General features: G+C 50.1%; 1 protein-coding gene across 1 annotated transcript in view; it reads left to right on the top strand.

Moving 5' to 3' along the window:
* Fstl4 (follistatin like 4) overlaps nt 1–21,551 on the top strand; it is a 433,548-nt gene that overhangs the window by 370,481 nt on the left and 41,516 nt on the right. The window contains exons 7-8 of the mRNA XM_085694933.2: nt 6,175–6,341; nt 21,266–21,386. Coding sequence (XP_085551059.2) covers nt 6,175–6,341; nt 21,266–21,386 — 288 coding nt within the window. The remainder of the gene's footprint in view (nt 1–6,174; nt 6,342–21,265; nt 21,387–21,551) is intronic.

Raw genomic sequence — 21,551 nt, 5'->3', positions numbered from 1 at the left:
ACCTGATATAGGTGCACTCAACGGAACTCAGGTCTTCTTTGGAAGCAATAAATATTCTTAACCACTGGGCCATCTCTGTAGTCCTGTACTGTGAAATTTAAAGATACTTTAAGGAATATTTATGGAGTAGGTGGCATATTCATGGGGTAAACTGACCTTTCAAATCAATTCCCTTTGAAATCATGGTAGCCTGGATTTCCCTTTGAGGGTCTTTCCTCCTCTGATCCTCTAGAAAAGCCAGCGAAAGGGAGTGTGGTGGTTTGAATGAGGGGTCCCCTATAGTCTCAGACATTGGAACATTTGGTGCCCAATTGATGATGATGCTTGCACGGTTTAGGAGGTGTGGCCTTGTTGGAGGAAGTGTCACTGGAAGCAGGTTTTGAGGTTTCAAAGCGTCTCACCCCTCTCTGCTTTGTGTTAGCCATTCAGTATGTGAGCCCTCAGCTCCCTGCCCCTGCTATCATGTCTGCCGTTTGCCGCCCTGTCTCCCTGCCATGAAAGACTCTTCTCCCTTTGGAACTCTAAGTCCAAATAAACTCTTCCTTCTATAAATGCTGTAGTCATGGTGTTTCATCACAACAATAGGAAAGTCAGTAATACAGGCGGGATGTTAACCACCATGCAAGTGTATAATGACATAGATCTTTTGAGTATGGAGACCCTGTGTTGGTGTATGTGTAGGAAGATGCTTGTATATAGTGGGGACAGGGTAGCTATAGCTTCAACGATTTTTAACCACAGGGGGCAATTGGACCACCTCATTTACCCGGTTTCTAACCTGCTTAAGGAAGACCTCTGGGTTGCTCATGGACACCCTTCTCTCCAACATCGTGAAGGCAGGAAGGTGGAGTCAGTGCCTACAACACTGTCTGCAAAACCAAGGTCATGCTACCACTCTGGGGCAGAGGAATAGAAAAGGGTCTAGGTCTCAGCCCACCTACTGTGTGCCAGGCACCAGGCTGGTCAGCAAACAGCACCACAGCTACAGGACAAACCACCCAGCCAGTGCCCCTCGAAAGTCTATTGGAGCTGACCACCCTGGTTGCCAGGAGCTCTCTCATGTAGACATGACAGTCGTCACAGCGTATATCCTGTCTCCTCACACCAGAGGGAAGCAAGAGGAAGCCCATGTATGCCAGAAAGCCAGACCCACAGCAAGATAGATGCCCATCTATGTAGACCACCTGACTTCCTTACCCTCCTTAAAATCCTTCATCACCCAGTAACTTGCCAATGCAGTTCTTGTAGCAGCGGCATCCATGGCCCTGTGGGCACAGAGCGCTGCTCTGGCCTCCATACACACGCACATGAGTGTAAGCACCAGCACTGTTGTGTGCACATGTGCACACAATTTTAAATCCAAGGAGCAAGAACCAGCTAAAGCATAATGTCCAGGGCAGAGTGGGTACAGAATCAGGGACTCCTCTCAATCCTGCATGTTGGATCTGCGGATGATGGCAGTTGAGAGCTTTGTTCTGGAAGGGAAGGATTTACGGGAGCAAGGGGCTTTGGTTACATTAGAGATGTATTAGCTGCTCTTCTCAATACCGTGATGAAATGCCTGACAGGAAACTTATGAGAGGAAGTGTTTATTATGACTCACAAGCCACGGGGATCATTCCATCACGACGGGGAAGGTATGGCTTCAGGCAGGGAAGTTATAGTGGCAGAAGCTGAAAGTCAGCTGAAGATAGCAGAGTTAACAGGAAGTGGGGCTGGGCGATGAAGCCTGAAGGCCCTCTCTGGTAACCCGCTTTCTCCAGCAAGGCTCCACCTCCAAAAGCCTACGGGAAGCAATGGGGAACATTTCACATCAAAACCACAGTAAGATAGGACCATGTAGTAGCCAGTGAACAAGAGGAGAGGAGTCTTGAGGGACGTTCTTGTAAGGTACAGTAACCCCTGGTGCTTCTGCTTGAGACAGAGACAGGTAGCAATGGGACAAGGCAAGCACAGCAAGCACCACCTGAAAGATGGAGGGGTTCTGCAGGCACACCCACCCAGAATTATCTACTCAGAGCTGTAGAATCTAACAGTCTAGGGGTGACGGCTAACCTCCATTGTCCACTTGACTGGTTTCAAACACACCTCTGAGTACATCTGTGGGAATGGTTCCAGAGAGGGTTAGCTGAGGAGGGATGTATTAGTTATGTCTTGTATTAGTTAGCTGAGGAAGGATGTATTAGTTATGTCTGTGTTAGTTAGCTGAGGAGGGATGTATTAGTTATGTCTGTGTTGCTATGATAAAGCACCATGACCAAAACCCAAAGCAGCTTATAGAAGAAAGAGTTTATTTTGGCCTATGGGGTTCCAGGGGGATATGAATCCATCATGGCGGGGAGGAACGATAGTGAGCTGAGAGCTCTCCTCTTCAAACACAAGCATAAAGTAGAGAGAGAGCAAACTGAAAGCGAGAACAGCTGTATGATCTTAAATCCCATTCCAGCAATGGACCCCCAGCAAGGCTACACCCTCTAAAATTCCTCCAAACAGTACCACCAACTGAGAACCAATTATTCAAACACCCTAGCCCAGAGAAGACAGTTCCCATTCAATCTAGCACACGGGAAGAGCCACTCTGTCTGTGGGACCTACCTTCCCATAGATTGGGGTCCCAGCATGAGTGAAAGGAAGAGAGGAAACTGAGGACCAGCATTTGTCTGTCTGTCCTGCTTCCAGATGTCATGTGTCCACCAGCCTCATTCCCCTGCTACCATGCTCTCCCCAGCATGATGATCTATACCCCTTCTTAAGCCCCAAGCCAGAATAAACCCTTCCACTGCAGGCAGTTTCTGGTCAAGTAGTTAACTAAATAATGCGGGTCCCTTGGGCTCCTAGCCACATCGTTCATTTTATTGACATCTACATTGAGGTCTAAGGAAAGAAAGGGACCTGCCCAAGGCCACTCCACTGTTCAGAAGTTGAGCCAGGTTCAGAGGTAAGGGTCCTATCTTGTCCAGTTGACCCCCAGCCAGAATTCACCCCAGAAACCTAGCTTGCCTGGTCCTCCCACTTAGCCTAGAAGCAGGGATTGCCAGGGAAAGCTTGCTGAACAGTAAATAAAGAAACAAGGGTGGGAGAAGAAGGCTCAGTAACCATAAATCTCTTTAGAATTTTAAAAGGAGCTGGGGAATATTGACACGAATTAAATCCAATAAAACATTCATTTAATTAAACTTTAAATGATCCAAATATTTGCTGTTTGCTTAATATTTGTGTAGCTGACAGGAGCGGAATTACGATGGTTCTGCGGGTACTCACGCATTCTAATTTTGCATGGGTTTTTCCTGCACCAAGTATATGTCTTCATACATACAAATGATGGCTAATTCAACCGAAGAAGCCACCCAGGCCAGGAGGGCAGCAGAAGGCTCCCACTGCCTTGACCCTAGGATGTTTGCCTTGTTTGTATTGGCCCTATGTTCCAGCCTCCAGAAGACCTTCTGTGAAAATTGTGACCTTGGGGGTCCCATGGAGGAGGGGCTCCTGCCACCCATGTTGGTACCCTAGCCTCCATGAAAGCCAGTACTTGCAGCCCAGAACTCTAATCCATCAAATTGCCTGTCTTTCATCCTCTACTTTGCACTGTCAGATTCCCAGGCCCCTCCTATCTTAGAAGGCAGGGATCCCCAAGCCCCACAGAAGCTTCTAGGATGCTTATGTACTCACAGGAGTCTGCAGCAGCCCAAGCAGAGAGAAAGCACTGTGTGCTAATCACCTAGGGTTGCGATTCAGGTAACTAGGGAAATCACAGCAGAGAACCAGAGCTTTAGAGCCCAGGGGAAGCCCTGTCTCCTGCAAGGACCACTCAATGCTGATTGCTTGGCCTGTCTATCTGGTCTTGATGGAAGTCGGATGCAGAGAAAGTGATGATCCCTTTTTTACCTAGCCTCACTTCTCCCGGGACACTGAGAAAGTGGCAACCGAGCATCCCCTCCATTGGTAAGCCTGATCCACACTGATGATTCCACAGTCCATAGGCATGAATGTTCTGGGTATGAACGGAGATGCTCTGTGCAACTTCATCCCAGCCGCCCTCCAGACTGGCTGCCTCTCTCTGCTGCCTAGTACCACCCAGCAGGACCTCTAGGCTGCTCGGGCCAGCCCTGCCACCCACCAATGCCTCGCCCAGCTTGTCCCCACCATTAGCACCTCTTCAGGCTCTGATGTGACTCACAGGATGTGGGGAGGGTACAGCATCTCTCAGAGCCCCTAGAGATCCTTCCCTCTACACACCTGAGAGGCTCCCTTCTTATTCCCATGGTCCCTGGGGCAAGAGGGGCAGTCCACTCATCTTCCAGAGCACAATGGTCATTCAATGAGGAAGAGCCCCAGAGTTCAGTGAGAACTAAGCAATTTCAGCAAATTCTCTCCCTCTCCCTCTCCCTCTCTCCCTCTCACACACCCTCCCAACATACCCCCCTCCCTTTCCTCTGAGTCTCCAAAACCTGGTTCTTGGTCTTGCTCCACAGTCCAGAGCTCTTCTTCCCACCCTGAGCAATAACGGTCCTGGCCCAGAGGTGGGAGGGCAGCAGGCCGACCGTGATTTAAGAGGGAACTTGAAATGCACCGCTATAATGTTTGTGAAATATTGCGCCAACCGCGTCCACATCCATCACCCGGTGCTTATCTTTCCTCACGCTGGCTCCTTCACGCGAGTCACATTTTTCCTCTGTGTGACTGCCCCTCCCCACCGGCCTCTTGGCTCTTGGGCTCCTTTATTTTCATTTTCTCCGTTGTTCATCTATCCATCCAACGAGCACTGAGGAAATGCCTCACGTACAGCTTGTTCATCGTCACAAGCCCGGGGCAGGGCCACTACATGGCAAGAAAGGGACTTGGCTGCTGCAGATCTGACCTTAAGCACATGCTTCCAGCTCACACCCTGCAGTGCTGCACCTGCGGCCTCTCTTAGCTCCTGTTCCCCTCCCCCACACTCTGGCGGTGGCCACTCCAGCTTCCAGCATTGCAGCATCCCAAGGAGCTCAGCTCCCAGCATCCCAGCATCCCAGCATCCCAGCATCCCAGCATCCCAGCATGGATCTGAACTCTCCCAGCATCCCAGAATGGATCTGAACTCTCCCAGCATACCACAGAGCTCAGCTCCCAATATCCCAGCATCCTGTGGAGCTTAGCTCCCAGCTCCCAGCATCCCAGCTCCCAGCTAGATGCTTTGCTTCAGACTCTTTGGAAGACATACCCGTCAGGACCACCTATGCTCAATACAACAGCATAGTAAGATAGCATAGCACCGAGCTGTTTCCACAGCACCTTAGACTACACACAGGCACCCCCACACCTGAAGCCAACCCTCCTCCCCAGCCCCTGAGTGGACATAAAGGAAGAGCAAGGGGCCACCCATCCCCCTCCCCTCCACTCCAGCCCAGTCCCATGTTTGCACTGAACAGCCTGGGTTTGATTAATTTTTCATAAATCATGAGGATTTCAGGGAGCCTGGGGGTGGTGTGGAAATATTTTAGATCCATCTATGTTTGCCTAAAGAATGACCAGTCTCCGTGCCAGTTAGCAAGTGAAATGGCAAGGATTTATAATTTGGCCAGCCTGAAGTATACTTCAAAAAAAAAAAAAATACTACTACTAATGAAAGGCCACAGTGCATGGTCACAGAACAGAAATCCAAATCCAAGCTCAGTGAATCTTCAGACAGAGACAGACCTTCAAAGGTCAGCCAGTTCCTGCTCCAGACCACAGACAGCTCAACCTTTAAGCTACCCCCAGATGGACGGCATACCTGTCGGCTCACCAGCGGACCTTGACCGCACTCAGCAAGTTCCAACTTCATTAACCAGAGCGCTCCAAGCAGCGTACCCCACAGCTGGCTCCGTGGTCTCTCTGCTGGGTGGGGCTCATGGGCCCTGACAACTGGGGCTCTCAACTCTACTCCCAAACCCATGGCCCAGTGTTTTCCCTCGCCTTAGCCATGGCTCCTCCTGACTGGTTTTGACCCATAGAGCCTTTCAGACATTCAACACCACGGTAACCCATCACCCAGCAAAGGTGTCTACTTATGCATTTAGTTGGCATTATAAAGCATTTCCGGGGCCCCAAAGCCCCTCCTTGGCCCTGCCCTCGAGTGAATCCATGTCTATTCACCAAGAGCTGAGATCTGGCCCCTTAGTTCCCTTCTGACGGCTCTCTCTTCTCCCTCTGCAGAGGTGATTCAGCTGAGCCTCGCCCCTGAGGACGAGGTCAGTGTGACCACAGTGACGGTGGGGTTGAGCACGGTGCTGACCTGCGCTATTCATGGAGACCTGAGGCCGCCAATCATCTGGAAGCGCAACGGGCTCACTCTGAGCTTCCTGGGCCTGGAAGACATCAATGTAAGTCAGAATGAGTGCAAGGTGTCCTGGGAATGCCAGCATGCATGACACCGTGTGGCAGCCATGGCAGAGGGCTTCCATTTAACAGGTCCACCCTCATCCTGACAGCTTTAGAGGATCCAAGTTCGTGCCTGTACAGAGGGCAAGATGGGTGATAGTCATCAGTCTGATAGTTACATCCAGTCAGAGGAGAGGGGCTACCGACCAGGAGGCACATGACCAGGCCAGGTGACACCTGGCCAGGACCCTGTTTTAGCAAAGGCCTAATACAGGCCCTACGCCTGGGATCTGGAAAGGACCAGGCTGTGTGCGCCCAGTCTCATCCCTCAGAGGGATGACACAGGGATGAGCCACAAGCTGCCAGAGAGCACAGCCAGGCTGAGAGAAAAGCTGGCCAGGAGCTCTGTAGCTAGGGAGAGTATGGGCAGATGGGTTGTCCTTGCAGAAGGCGACATGAGCAAGATGACTGGTTGGATGGCGAATAAGTGACAGGTGAGGAGGTGGAACAGCCGAGGAAGGCCAGAGGAGGCCTGCTTTAAGGACCTTCTTTCTTGGGTAAAGAGATGAAGATTCAAAGAATTTCAGGCCACCTCCCTCCACAGATAGACACAGAGGTTTTTTTCAGTCACAAGTGGTCCTGGCTTAGTATGGAACCAACCACAGTGTCCAAAGGGAGTTTACAAACTGATACCAACCATGAGAGCTTCTGTACATACAAGCCCACACACCCAACACCACACACACACACACACACACACACACACACGTACACTCCTCATCAGAAGAGAGTAGGTCACATGGGTGACTTCACACAGCCTCATGTGACCAACAGGGGGTATTTCTGGACCCTGAGGAACCTGACGGCTGCTTCTATAGCATCTTTGGGATTTTGGTTAATCCCTTGGCCTGCTGATCCCTGGTAAATTCATCTCTAAGGAAGCGACCTGGGCTGCCCCCTCCCTTCCACTGAACTGTAATAAGACATGGACTATTTCAAGTATACCAATTGGTCTAGCTTTGGCAAAGGGTAGACATGGTTGCTCAGACATCTCTTGGAGAAGTCAGCAATGCCACCCACGTTAGTGAGATACTGGGGCACTGTGGGTCTTGGGGTTAAAATAATAGGAACAGAGTTTTCAAGCGGAGGAGACTATCCTGGTGTCCTTGGCTCCAGACAGAGCAGTAGGTCCGCAATGAGATGCCTGCATCAGAGAAGATTCATGGGATGAATGGTCAGGTCCTGACCGTCTGTAAGGAGGTGGAGTACGGGGTGGGGTGGAGGGTGATGATCTGACATGTGACCACACAGGAGACCGATCTGAGCTCCTTAGGTAGGACACGGCTGTGGCACTGAGCCTGCCTCATAGTAGATTGAGTCTCCCATCATCCCTAGGGACATGCAAGCAGAAGCGGGGACCGTGGGCAGCCATGCTGCAGCCTCAAGATGGCAGCTAAACCCATGCTCTGAAGCTGCTGCCAGGGCTGAGACTACCGTGGTGTAAGTAGCCCAGCCCAAACTACAGGCACCATCAGAGTGGAGGTTCAAGACTCTAGGCCCCTTGGAGTGAAGCCTGCAGGTCACAGGAGAAACAGCTAGGAAAAGTGGCCACTCTGCAGCGTCTAACCTGAGATTTCCCCCTTGTGGTATGGACAGCCAGTATCCTCCCCCATCCATCTTTGAGTGTCAGTGAGGCACCGCCCAGGTTGGTACCTGATAGTACTTCTCGAGCAAACTCCTTCACCCTCTAGACCTGAGATGGGCAGGCCTTAACCGGAGCAAGAAATTTCAGTGTCAGAGTGTGTGTGTTAAGAGTGAGTGTGTATATGTATTTGTGTGTGTACATGTGTGTGTTGAGTGTGAGCGTGTGTACATGTGCATGTGTGCAGGTTGTGTATGTGGGGTTGTGAATGCAGAGCCTCTCGTAATTGGCATCCAGTGGCACATGCCTTTGGCTGCTGTGATTGGCTCCTCGCTAGGCCAGGGCCACTGTGACTGACTAACCTCCTAGCAATTCTTGCTGTTCCATTTAAACACATCAGAAGTAAAAGCAGAAGCACACTCTCCTCAGTGCACTTGCCATCAGTTAATTAAATTACTCCAACATGCCTCCCAGCACCAACTCGATTGCATTTCTCCTTTTCAAATCAGGTTAGCAATTTGGATAATTGTGGGTGCAACCAGAGATTAATGGCCCCTCGTTACCTCCCCGGAAACACTTGCTCATGGTTGAACCAGTAGCCTGCAAACAGGCAGGGTCAGGTCTGTGCTGCTCAGAAGCTGCAGATACAGGTGCAGGGCAGCACCTCCTCCACAAGGGTCCTCCCTGCATGTAAGCACACACATAGCATGCAATGCCCATGCCTGCCTCCTTCACATCAGGGAGAGAAAACAAAACCTGTTGATGAAGAACATAGGCTGTGGGTTCAGAGGGTCCTAGGTTCAAGTCTCAGCTCTACCACTTAGTTGAGAAACCTTAGAAAGGACCCTTGATCTTTGAAAGTCTAAATTTTCTTCGTCTATGGAATGGGCTAAATGAGAGAGAAAACATTTGCCTTATAGATTTACAGTGAAGAGATGCGTGTAACAACCTTGGCATAGACTAGTCTATGAATGCCATTATCATCTTCATTATTATTATTCATTATTATTACTGAATGAAAAAAATAAAAAGGAGAGGACATGGCTGCTCCTAGGTATGGTGAAGGAGAAAGCTTATTGTAGATAAAAGGGAAAAGATAGCCAGAGGCAGAGACATCTGGGAGAATCCAGAGTGAATATGACCCTGAGCTATGTGAGGAGGGGCTAGGAGGAGAGGGGAGAGAGCAGCCAGGCAGCCCAAAGAGGACAGGTAACCAAAGTGATCATGTGTGGGAGATGCCCAGCTCAGTGTGGGACATCCAGAGGGTTTGCCAGAGCATTCTCACCCCCTCCCAGGACATCAGGGAGGGCACTTCTGGGAGTTAGTCAGGCTAAAGAGGGCAATAGCTGGGTCCTCAGAAGGCCCCGGGCATTTATAAAGCAAGAATTGGCCGGGAGAAAAGAGCCCAGGAGGAGTAAAGATCTGAGGGTTTCCAGAGCCTCTTGGCCATCTCAGCACCCCTCACCCCACCACCGTGAGTGCTGAAATATAATCAGCAAAGCTATAATTAATGCCTGGTACCCAAACATGGCTTCCAACCGGGGAAGCAGACCAGCCTTCCAAACCCGAGGCAGGGAGATCAGAAAACACCAAAAGGTGTGGGTCTCCTTTCTTTGTCATTTGTATGAGACATCTTGATTGGCAAGAAAATATTAATCACTTTTCTCTACTCTCTTAATGAGCCGCTTTCATGGGCAACAAAATATTAATTTGTCTTGTCTTATCTGTTAAGAATTCTGTTAATGAATTCAGTCACAGAGCTATTAGAGAATGCCATTCTAATGACACATGTAATTAAACTTTTCTGACTTGCAAACATCAAAGATGCCTTGCGCATCAGAATAATATTTGATCAGAAAGCCAATGTTCCCCTCTAGCCCTGAGGCAAGCAAGGAGCCGCCTGCGGTCTACAGAGAGCAACGGCTTCTGTCAGAGGCACCGAGCTTGCCAGTCATCGTTTTTGCATTGATTTGCTTACTAAGTGCCACAAACGCTCCACGCTGGGGCCCAGAGCAAAGATGCTGCCCCCAGAACACAGGGAGGGGCAAAACGTCCACAAACGCCTGCAGGAAGGTCTACAGAAAGGAGCTGCCCTGGTGGGGGCTGCCTGTGACTAGGACAAGCAGGAGAGAGCAGTGGAAAGGCCCTGATTGGGGACAGACCCCCAAAGCTCTCTGAATATTAATGGTAACAGCCTTTGCTGTCCCTCATAGGCTCAGGGGAACTACTGGGTTTCGATCAGGAAGCAATGTGGTCAAATGCGGCTGTTAACAGGGCCAGAGACCCTCCCAACCTAAAGTTGAATGTGTCTCCAAGAAGAGTCCCGAGTAACATGGGCCCCAGAAGAAAAGGAGGTGCGCGGCTACCCTTGAGCCGTCCCCCTCTCTGAGATGATCTGGAGCACACTCAGATTGGCCACAGTGGCTCCGGACCAAAGCTCCCTCCACATAGCTAGGGCACCATTCACACTGCTTGCTCCTTGTCAGAGAGTCTAACCCGGACCTTCCAGAGCCTCCTAGGGATGCCCACACCAGTACTTCACATGCATGTGGCTTCAGTTCCACCCCCACCAGCTTGTAACAGCAGAACTCCCCCCAAGGAAGATCCCCACTCCCAGAAGAGGCAGCCGGGCAGGGTGCTAGCCACAGGGTCCCTTGCAGAGGCTCCTGAGTTATAAGGTGCCTCCTTCTGTCAGCTTGAAGAGAAATCGATGGCTTCCGCTCCAATTCAGGGCCCCTGAAGCCAATAACATGCAGCCTGTAATTGAGTTACTTCCTGGCCACCTATTGGTTTCTTTACTGAGGCAGCCGTTGTTCTCAGTGTGCTTGGATCCAACCCTAGGCTCCACTCACCTCAGCCCTCGGAGAACTATGGCCAGGGTCACTGACCCAGAGGCTGTCTTCTTCAGTCGGGCTGCCCTTAGGAGTGTGTTCACACTAGTGTTGTTCACTAGAAGAAGAGACCTTGGTCTCCAGGTCTATGCCATGATGCCCCCACAGGCCATCCCCACTGTGGGCACCAGAAGTCAGCAGTCAGCTCTCCCTGGCTCTGCTTTGCCCAGGTGGCAAAGGCTATGTGGGTAAGAGGCAAATGCTGTCACTCACGAAATGCCCGTACCAGCCAGGTGTCTCCCAGCAGCCAGAGCCCATGCTCATTCTGAAGGAGGTAGCTCTGCCCAGACACCACGCTTTCTTAGGAAGCAGAAAGATGTCTACCACTATAGGTGCCCCATCGGAAAGGGGACAGGTTAAGCTCTGAAGGCTCTCCCAACCCTGAGGTCACACAGCTCAGTGGTCAGGAAGCTACTTTGGACTCTGTGGGATTTTTGAGTCCTGCACAGAAGCCAAGAAAGCATCTTGCTTCCTTCCTTGCCTGGACCACAACACAAAGAAGAACCATGTCTCACCTTTTCCTGGCTAGCTCCTCCTGCATGCGCACACACACACACACACACACACACACACACACACACACACACATCTCTTAGAGGCTCAGCACCAGGCTTTGGGGTCTAAGCTGGGGCCCGTGTCAAAGACAGACATATAAGCTACTCCCAGCCCCACACTGGGCATTCTGGGGTGGAGGTGGAATGCTGTCTCGCTTTCTATACAAACAAACATGCAGACCCACTCTGAACCACAGTCTTCTGGTTCTCTAACCACTCCAGGCTCTGCAGCAGCCATTCAAAGCAGAGTGAGGGACGCCTCCAAACCCAGACTGTGTGCCCTTGCCTTGACTTGTCCTCTACCACGACTCCTTCACTCTCCCTGTCATCCACGGGTCATGGCATCTGCCCCAGGAGGGGACAGAAACAGGGGCAGGGCATCCCAGAAGCCACAAATGATGGCAGATCAGCCGAATCACTGAGTATTGGTGCTGGGTTCTTTTCCTATGGATTCGCAGCTACTCCTGCCTGGGGTAGCAGGTACCAAGCTGGTCTCTTCCCAGCAACCACATCCCTTCCCATTACTGCATAAAATGGGTGGGGTCAGAGGTGTGGAAGCGCTTTCTGGGGGCCTGCAGCCAGCCTGCCACCCAGTGGCACTCCCGGGGTTTCTTGATAACGGGACATAATAATACTTAGTGCCTGGCATTACCATGCCCTGCGGCTGCCTCGCCTACCTCCTGAGATCCCACAGCTGTGTCCACTTGGATATGAGGTCAGGTATGAGGTGCTGGCACATTAACCACTTCCTTCTGGCCCCACTGAGGACCTTCTGGGGAGGGAAGTGTGTGTGTGTGTGTGTGTGTGTGTGTGTGTGTGTGTGTGTGTGTGACCAGGAACAAACCCAGCACCTTGTGCATGCTAAGCAAACACTGTACCACTAAACCCTATCCCCATTCTCTCTTCTATTCTTCTCTTTAAAACGGAGGTGAGGAGATGGGGGCAGGGAAGACAGTAAGATGACTCAGTGTGGAAGAAAGGTGCTTGCTGCCAAGCATGGTGGGTCACCAGTCCCACATTATAGGAGAGAACAAAATCCCTCAAGTTGTCCTCTGACCTCCACAGTTGCACACATACATGCATGCCCATACGCACACACACACATACACACAAATAAATAAATAAATAAATAAGTAAATGTAATAAAAAAAATTAAGAAGGGGAAGGAAAAAGGCAGCAATGGCTCAGTGACTAGAAGCACTTGCCACGTACCCTGACGTACTCCACATCTGTGCTATGAACACATGCCTGCATACACACATGTGCACAGAAACTCAGTGTTTTTTAAAGGTTTTAAAGACCCACCACACACTCAGCATATCTCAAGTAACTTGAAAGAGCCACTCTTTATTTGGTTGTAGGTTTGAGGTTTCTGTGGGTTTTCTTTTTTCTTTTTCTTTTTCTTTTAACTGAAGCTCACTATTTGGGGCTTTCAAATGTTGGCAGGCAGAGTACAGTGATAAAAGCAGCCACACAAAGCCCACTGGAAGAAAGTATCTGTGCCATTGTTTGAAGGGCCTGTTAAAAGGCTCCCTTTCCCCCATGGCTAAATGGGGGGAAACAGAGAACAAATATTTCTAATGAAGCATGTGCATCTCTCTCCAAATGTTTCTTTGGAAGTGAGTTCTTTTTTTTTTTTTTTAAGAGACCAAAAAGAAAATGATTTAGGAGCTCATGACTCATTTAATTTTTATTGTCTTTGTATGAACTGGTCGTGAATCCATTGTGGAGTGATGAGAGGCGTTTGATTAGCATGGAGAGCTGTTTGCCACACGGCAGACAGTAGCTGTCATTCTGCATTAAGATCGTCTCATTAAATGCCTGGGTACATTTTGTTTTAAACTCTTGGAAAACACAGTACTTGAAGCTGGGGCCAGTTCTTTCCAGCTTGGGTGGAAGACCCTGGTGATAACTAAACCTCTCCTGCCTTTTTAATCCATGGGTGGATTCAAACTGATGAATGCATTATCCAGAATGGTCCAGGGGCTGGGAACGTGGGTCAGTGGATAGAGCGCTTGTCTTGTATGCACAATCCTTGGATTCCATCCCCAGCAATGCATAGCAGGGCGTGGTGACACACGCCCACAACCCTAGCATGTAGGTGGTAGAGGCAGGAAGATCAGAAGTTCAAACTCTTCTGTTGCCTCCAAAGCAAGTCATATGCCCACCTGTGCCACGTGAGACCCTGTATTGAAAAGAAAAGGAAAAAAAAGGCACTCTAGGGATGGTCCCAGGTCTGTGGTGTGCCAACTTGCTGGTCAGCTGTCTCCGGTGCCTCCTCTGGCGTTGGCTTTCTAGGCAGCTTTCCCTAACTGATCTCTTTCCCCTCTTAGTGCTGCCTTCAGTGCCTAACTAGACCCTGAGCACAGAGCCTATGGACCCCTCAGAGACTCATTACCCAGTCAGTGCAGGAGGCTGACCAGGGTTCCTCTTGGCCACTGCCGGTTGGAGCCCAGCCCTCCAAAGGATGCTCTCCAGAGCCTGCAGTCCCAGCCTCCCACCCCCACCCCAGAGCAGCTACCCCACCCAGTGTGCCTCCACTTGTCGTCTGTCACTTTGGGTCAGCCTTGTCCACTGTCCCCTGTGATGCAGCCCTCATCCAGACAGACACACAGTTCTTATATCTGATCAAGTCGGTAGTGGAAGGGGACAACGTTCAGTTTAGAGGGGGTTGATTGGTTTGTTTTGAAACAGGCTGTCCTGTAGCTCAGGCTAGCCTTGGTCCCCCAGTGTAGCTGAGGTTGCCCTCCTGCCTCCTTCCACTTTCTGATTGCTAGGATTATCGGCAAGCCCCACTACACTCGGTTTAAGGAAAGGATCAAATTCAGGACTTTGTGCATGCTAGGCAAGCACTCCACCAACTAAACCAGACCCTCTCCCTGACATTTTCAGCTTGGAGACAGATTACTAAATCTTTTTCCAAAAGGTGTACTGGTTCGTACCCCTTCCAACAATGTATAAGGGTTTTAAGCACCAGGTCAATGGGAATATCCTCATCAAAAATCTCTTGGTCTCTACAAGGACATGTTATCAAAAATCCTCTGGGAATGTTCTAGTGACAGTAGTTGGCTCTCACGGAACAGGTTGGAACCAGGGGCTATCACTCCATTAAGCCTTTTCAACCTTGGGACATGTGACCCAAGAGGAAGAGGGACGCCAGCCTCCCAGTTAAAAACAATTGGTTAAAGGGGGTCTGGAACCTCATTTGATACGATCATACACAGTCTGCTGCCTGAGTCCCTTCATATCCCCTGCACACACTGGCAATTATCCATAGACCCAAAGTGCCATTCAGGGACTCAGGCACCTGGTCATAGGACCCAACAGCTGACACTCCACCCAGATGAATGCTGTCTGCCCTCTGAGAGTAAGCAAACTCAGCTCTCAGAGCAACATCTCTGGTATGAGCCTCCAGGGGCAGGGACCTAGGTGCATGTGTACACCCAGATGCTTACACATGTCCCCTCAGTATGGCACCCCAGAACCCATGCAACTGCACGAGAACCTCTTGTGTGAGTTTTGTACCAACTATGAAGTTAAAGTAGTACACACACACGTGCACACACACTCTTCTAAAATCATCATAACTCTGGGGTTCCCAAACCAGTCTCCGAGTCGGTGATTTGCTGAGAGGACTCACAGAACCCACCGGAGGCCATGAGCCTCACAGTTGACAGCTTCCAGCAGAGAAATTGCAGGAGAAAATCAATCAGGAGACATCAGCAAAATCCAGGGGGTTCTAAGCAAGACACCTCCCACCCCGGTGAAGCCACAGAAATGCTTTCAACCATCCGCGTATGACAGTCACCCTAAGTGTGCCAGTCCTTAGTGTCCAGGGATCTTTCTGGAGCCTCATCACAGCCTGTGAATGACCTTTAGCCTGCACAACCACTCAGGAGGCAGGACGGACCCCACATAGCCTGAAGATCCCACATAAACAAAGATTCCAATGAAACATGAGATCCTGGTGGCTTAGAAACCACCTTCCTACAGAACGAGCAGTGTCTTGAATGGCAGCAAATTTTGATGCCCTTCCTTTCCAGCATATGCCATAAGGAAGAACATCCTAATTTACATGTCTCCATGCAGTCAGCCATCATACCTGAGTTCATTATGTGACATGAACCATGTGACCCACAGGCGATGACACAGGGATGGAGAACTATGGGAGACCTCCTTTGCGGGTCACAGACATGAGGGGAGAGACTGACTCCCACAAGCCAGTAGTCCCCCAAGTCATCCAGTGACCACCCATGCCCCCAAGGTCTCGAAGAAGCTGGGAGCTTTCCTTACAGTGCCTTCTCATGGTCTTTCGCCTGAAGTAGGCAAGCCGGTCCCAGCCTAGGATGCCTAGACCTGCATAGCTGCTCTTTTCGGGCTTCAGTGGCCACCCAGGATGGTGCTGCAATATCCTTAATAAAAAGATCTGGAGCAGGAGGACAGGCTTGGCAGGTCCCTGCAGAACGCCACATCTGTTCTAGGAGGAGCTCGGAAGATTAAGGCAGCGCAGAACCCCCGACATAAGTGGTCAGCTATAAAGACCTGGCGACCTGGCAGCTTGGGTGGGTGGGTGGGTGGGCGCACACGCACGTACTTTCTCATACTCCATACGTGTCTGTGTGGATGCTGTGTGTTTGCCAGCGCATGCGTGGGGACCCCATTTGGTCTGGATGCTGAACGTGATTCAAATGTCTCTGAGTATTGGCTACCGTCAGGCTGCGAGCTGTCACTCAGTGTAGGGCCACACTGTCTGACTGTGGAGGCAAAATATAAGGATGAGTGACAGCTTAGGGGCTAGAATCAGGCCATGGACGCCTGATGACACCCTCTTACCCAGAGAGAGCCCGGAGTGCTCCTTCGGTTGGTTTGTTGGGTTTGCGTGTTCATGTTTTGTCTGCATGTATATGCGTGCACCGTGTGGGTGCAGCAGACCAGAAGAGTGTCAGATCGCCTGAAACTGGAGTTAGAGATGGTGGGGAGCCGCCATGTGGGTGCTGGGACTTGAACCCGGGTTCCCTGGAAGAGCAGCCAGTGCTCTTAACCACTGAGCCACCTCTCCAGCCCCCCCAGTGATGCTTCTTGAGAGAGCAGAGGTGGAAAGTTCTGGATAAATGCCTCCGAACTGAGCTTCAGCTTGTAACTTTGACAATATGGTTAAGCTGAACTTTGGTGTCACCTGGAGTCCTTCTGTTTAACGCTGAGTCACCAAAGAGTCAGCCTTGGTGGCTCATTGTGACATTACTTATTCCTGACTCTCGTGTGTCACTGCGGAGGCATCCCCCACCTCCTCCCTGCTTAACTACTGTTTAATACTGAAGGCTCATCTAATTACTTTCTTTAATAAGGGCAAATACTTAGAAAATCGCTTTTTAATAGACAAACATCGTGTCTTTGAGTAAAATTGTCTCCTTCCCAAAAAATGGATGTGCGCCCATACAAAGAATGGCCTAATCTGGCATCTGTTTATTTCTGGAAGGAACTTTGATTTTGCTAATATATTTCTATGTATCAGAGGGAAAAAGCTATCCATAAAAAAACAATTACAGAGATGCAATCAAGCATTGATAGCAGTGTTCAGACACATCTCAGGAAGTATTCGGAGGAAAAAAGATTGCAGGCTTAGTTTTATGCAGCTTCTTATAAATCAATGTTTAAAGTAATTCTCTCACATCCAATGAGGTAATTTGATTTCTGAAGTCAGTATTCATATCCAGAAAACAATATGCATTTCGTGCTGTAATTATATGATGTCTATTGTTTTAGCCTAGAGAGATTATTTTATTTATTACAGAGGCGGGCCCTCCCTGAGCTGACACCACAGGCGGTGATGTGCTCCACACTTACCAGGAAAGCTGTAAGCATCTGCCTGGCTCTCGGGCCCTCTCAAGGCTGGTGCAGCCCTTCCCACGGGCCCACTACCCCAGGGGTGTATTCTGACACAGGGAGCAAGGACTTATTCTTGAGAGACAAGAGAAGCAGGCAGAGGTTAAAAGACTCTTTTAAGGGTGAAAGTTAACAGTTCGGGGACTTTGTACAAGGACATTTCTATCTGCTATTGCCCTGAGCTAAACCTTACGTCCATCCTAGATGCCCTGGCCTGAAGGATGCGAAAGAATAGAATCTCTCAGAGAGCTAAAGTAAAGAGTAGGAAAGAAATTGACAGGAGTGGAAACAATGAGACCAGACCTGGGTAGGTGGCTCAGTCAGCAGAGCACCTAAGGTTGTTGAGGACCTAAGTTCAAACCCCGGAACCCATGGGGAAAAGGCAAGTGTGGTGGTGTGCTTTGTAACCCCAGCACTGGAGAGGCAGAGACAGAAGGATCCCTGGGACTCCCTGGCCACCTAGCACATTCACATCAGCAAGCTCTGGGCCAAGGAAGAGATCTCGGGGAAAAAAATCAAAGTGGGTAGCACCAGTGCTAACCTCTTGCTCCGACATGCACCTTCATACATAAATGCACATACACATGAATACTTGGAACCAATCCTTTGCCATTCTGCCAGCCATTTGTTATATCCACTCCCATGTTTTGGCCTTTCATGGCTAATCAATACTTGATCGATTATGAAGGCAGGAGGTGGACACCCCGATTTTCATACCAAAGAACCAGACCAGAACTGTATCCCTGCAGAAAAGCTCACTCAGTGGCTTACTGCGCTCCCTCGAATACCACCAACGTGAAGTGCTGCGCTCAGCTCCAGGGACACAGCAGTGACCAGAGTTCAAGCATCCACCCCCCCATGGAGCTCAAGTCTAGTGTGTTTCACAGATGATGACCGCAGTAACGCAAAGAGAGGGAGGATGGAGCCGTGGGGTGGAAGTCAGATGAGACGGGAGCACCCCTGAAGGAGACAGAGATAGATAGCAGCCGCCGAGGAGGAGGGACCGCGAGTGAAAAGTTCTCAGAAGCAGCGGGAATCAGGGCTGGGTACAGGGAAGGGAAGAGTGGAAAGAGCTGGCTGGGGCTCGGGCAGTGCAGCCACTCTCAGCCAGGTCTGGGTGAGGATGGGCGCCATCTGGTGTTTGCTTGAAAAAGCCTGTTCTGTGGAAAGCTATGTGGGTGAGCAGGCTGCAGGGGGACAAAGGTAGGAGGTCTCTGCTCCCCAGATGAGACCATGGTGGCTGGATTCAGGGTGTCCTGATAAAGAGGGTAAAATAAATCAAATATTTTCAAATAGATCCTACCGACTCACCCCATGGGACTAAGTGTCTGTTTTATGTTTGATTCCCCTCCCCCAGAGAATAAAACAAAGTGATGGAAACCTGGAGCTGTTCAAGCCCTTTGTATAAAATGGCATAGCATTTGCATGCCTATGCATACCCTCCCCTAAACCATCTCTACATAATGTGTATAGTGTCACATGATATAGATGCTACACAGACCGTTACTCTGTTGCCCGCTTCAAGGAGTTGACAAGAAGAAAGTCTGCAGAGGCACCGTTTTTTTTTCTGACAATTTTCTCCCCTGGTGTGTTGAATCTCTAGATATAGAACAGTGGCCATCGGGAAGGACTAGCCACATGTTAGGTTCCGACACAAGTAACCTCTTGAACTCTGTGTGCTGATGCTAATGGGGTACCACTCTCAGGTGACTCCCCTGGGAGTTTGACTTTGCACAGCCACCTCATCTGTGCTGTGACCCAGGTGATTAGCAATACTGAGAAGGTGGGGACACAAGGGAGGAGGGGCCCCAGGAGTCTGAGGTTACCTTCAAGGACTCTAACAGGGCTGTGGTGTGAAGGGTCAAGAAAAATTCAAATGACCTCACATTAGACTCCCAATAAGCAGCTCTGGTTCTGCACTTTGAGATGCAGTTTGCCTGGATCTGACCATGTGGAGCATTGGGTTTCTCTCCCTATTAGCATCCCCATAAGGATGAGCTACAAGTCCCCCAACACACACACGGGGTGGGTGCTTATTCCGTTCTCCCAGACGTCTTTCAGAGGCCTGCAATCCTACTACTGGACTCCAAGAAAAACATATTTTTCTCAACACATAGTCTGACTCAGGACACAGCTGAGACAGAATGTCATCCCAGCATTGACCAGCCATTAATTTTTCATCAGCAACTCACGTGTGAGCCCTTATGGCTCTATTATAACACAGAATAAGTCAGCTATCTGCTGTGTTCTTTTATTACTGAGACTTCCACAGAATGGTAGAGATGTACTCTCTTAAGCAATGAGATGTTTCACAGTCAGTGTGCAGGGTTACAGAACCTTCCTTAAGAGGAGAGCATGGTGGGCTGCTTTCTTGGTTTTTTGTTTGTTTGTTTTGCAGTTGTTGTTGTTGGTTTTACTAATATTGAAAGCAGGCACTATGTTCACTATCAACCTTCCTGACATTGCTCTGTGCCTTTCTCTCATCCTTCATTGGGCTAAGTTAACCCAAAAGCATCTTTTTGTTGTTGTTGTTCTCCTCTGAAATATGAGCTCATGTATCCCAGACTGGCCTCGAATGCACCAGATAGCTGACAATGACCTTGAACCTGATCCTCCCACCTCCACCTCTTGCCTGCTGGGATTACAGGTGTGTACCATCACACCTATGTGTGCGCTAGGCACCAGCCTCAGGCTCTGTGCACACTAGGCAAGCACTCTACCCAGACCCCCCCACCCAAACATCTTTAAAGGGACTCCTGTGGTTGTGATCAGGTCCTGGGGGTATGAGCAGGGGAGAGAGTCATTGCTGCCCGGGCAGACGCAGTGCATTAAGGAGTGACCCCCAGAGCAGCTCAGACATCTTGTGCATGGTAGCTGGTGGCCGTAAGTCCTGCCACCACAGTGCCACTGCAGACAAAGGAAGCTCTCTTCATGTCTCCAACGTACAACCCTGGGCAGCCCCCTTTTTCTTACACTTAAGCTGAGGCCTTCAAGGTCTCAACAGTGCCAAGTCCCTCATCCTTGGAGATGTCTGGTAGCTAAAGCCAAACCTACTGAGGGATTTCCATAGAGAACTAAGAAATCGTGAGCCCTGACTTGTCGGCAGCTGGTGCCTGGAAGGACCCAGCTTCATGGACAGCTCTATAAGAAAGAATACAGCTAACCAGAGAGGTGCCAGTGCCCTGTGTTCATTGGACCCCTCCATATATTCCGGCCCAGGAAGAGCCATCCCAGGAGGCTGCAAGGACCACTGAGCCAAGACCTACTGGGTTACTTCCTGTAGAAATCCTGGGAAGGGCCCTTCTGTCTCTCTCATGTCCCTGCCTTGTTTTGGTTTGTCCCATATTCCCATTTGTTCTGTCTCTCTTTCCTTGGATGACTACGATCCTATACCAGGAGGGACTCGTCCTTGGAAACCCCAGCACTATTCCCTAGGTCCTCATCCCACCCTTCTGCAGGAAGACAAGAAGCAGACTGCCAGGTTGGACTGAGGAGGGTTGGCCAGTCTGGGCTACTCTGGGGTCCTATAGGCTGTCTTGGTCTCCTCAGCATTTTGCCTATATTCAGTTGGAGATCTGATTCCACCAAACACAACCACACTCATTCAAATGCATATCAAACTGGCTATTGTCCGGCTATCCTGGCAGAGCCAAGGAGCTGACAAAAACCAGAAGACTCTGGAGGCTGAAATAGTCACCATCTAGCCCTTTAACAGAGTTTTCACTTTTTGCTCTCAGTAAGATCATCCCTCCGGAATCAAGCCTTCCACCAGGTGAGCGCGAGCCCTGTGAAACAAGCCAGCGTCCCCAGGAGCTGGAGGGAATTTGATTGCAGAGTAGGAGAGGTCGGGAAGGCGGAGGCACCAGGGAGGGGGATGTTTTGCCTGGAAAACTCGCTCACCAGCTGTCCAGTCTGCTCAACAGAAGCGGATCTCACCGTCGTTCTTTTGCCCACAGGACTTCGGAGAGGATGACTCCCTTTACATCACCAAGGTGACCACAATCCACATGGGCAACTACACCTGCCACGCCCTGGGCCACGAGCAGCTGTTCCAGACCCACGTCCTGCAGGTGAATGGTTAGTAAATGGCTCCGTGCATGCTGTCCCCTCCATGCTGCTCCGAGAAAACCGTACTCTCTCTTGCATTTTGTCTTGTTAAAGACATAAGCAGCCCATCTGTTGTGATAAAGGGAATGGCTTAGGAAGTGCTGGATTCGGTTTACCCAAGGCTTCCATGGATGA

This window comes from Myodes glareolus, chromosome 9 (assembly GCF_982192425.1).
Source record: "Myodes glareolus chromosome 9, mMyoGla1.1, whole genome shotgun sequence".
In the NCBI taxonomy this organism is placed as follows: Eukaryota; Metazoa; Chordata; class Mammalia; order Rodentia; family Cricetidae; genus Myodes; species Myodes glareolus.
The sequence above is the reverse complement of the archived record's forward strand: the minus strand, read 5'-3'. Positions and strand labels throughout refer to the sequence as shown.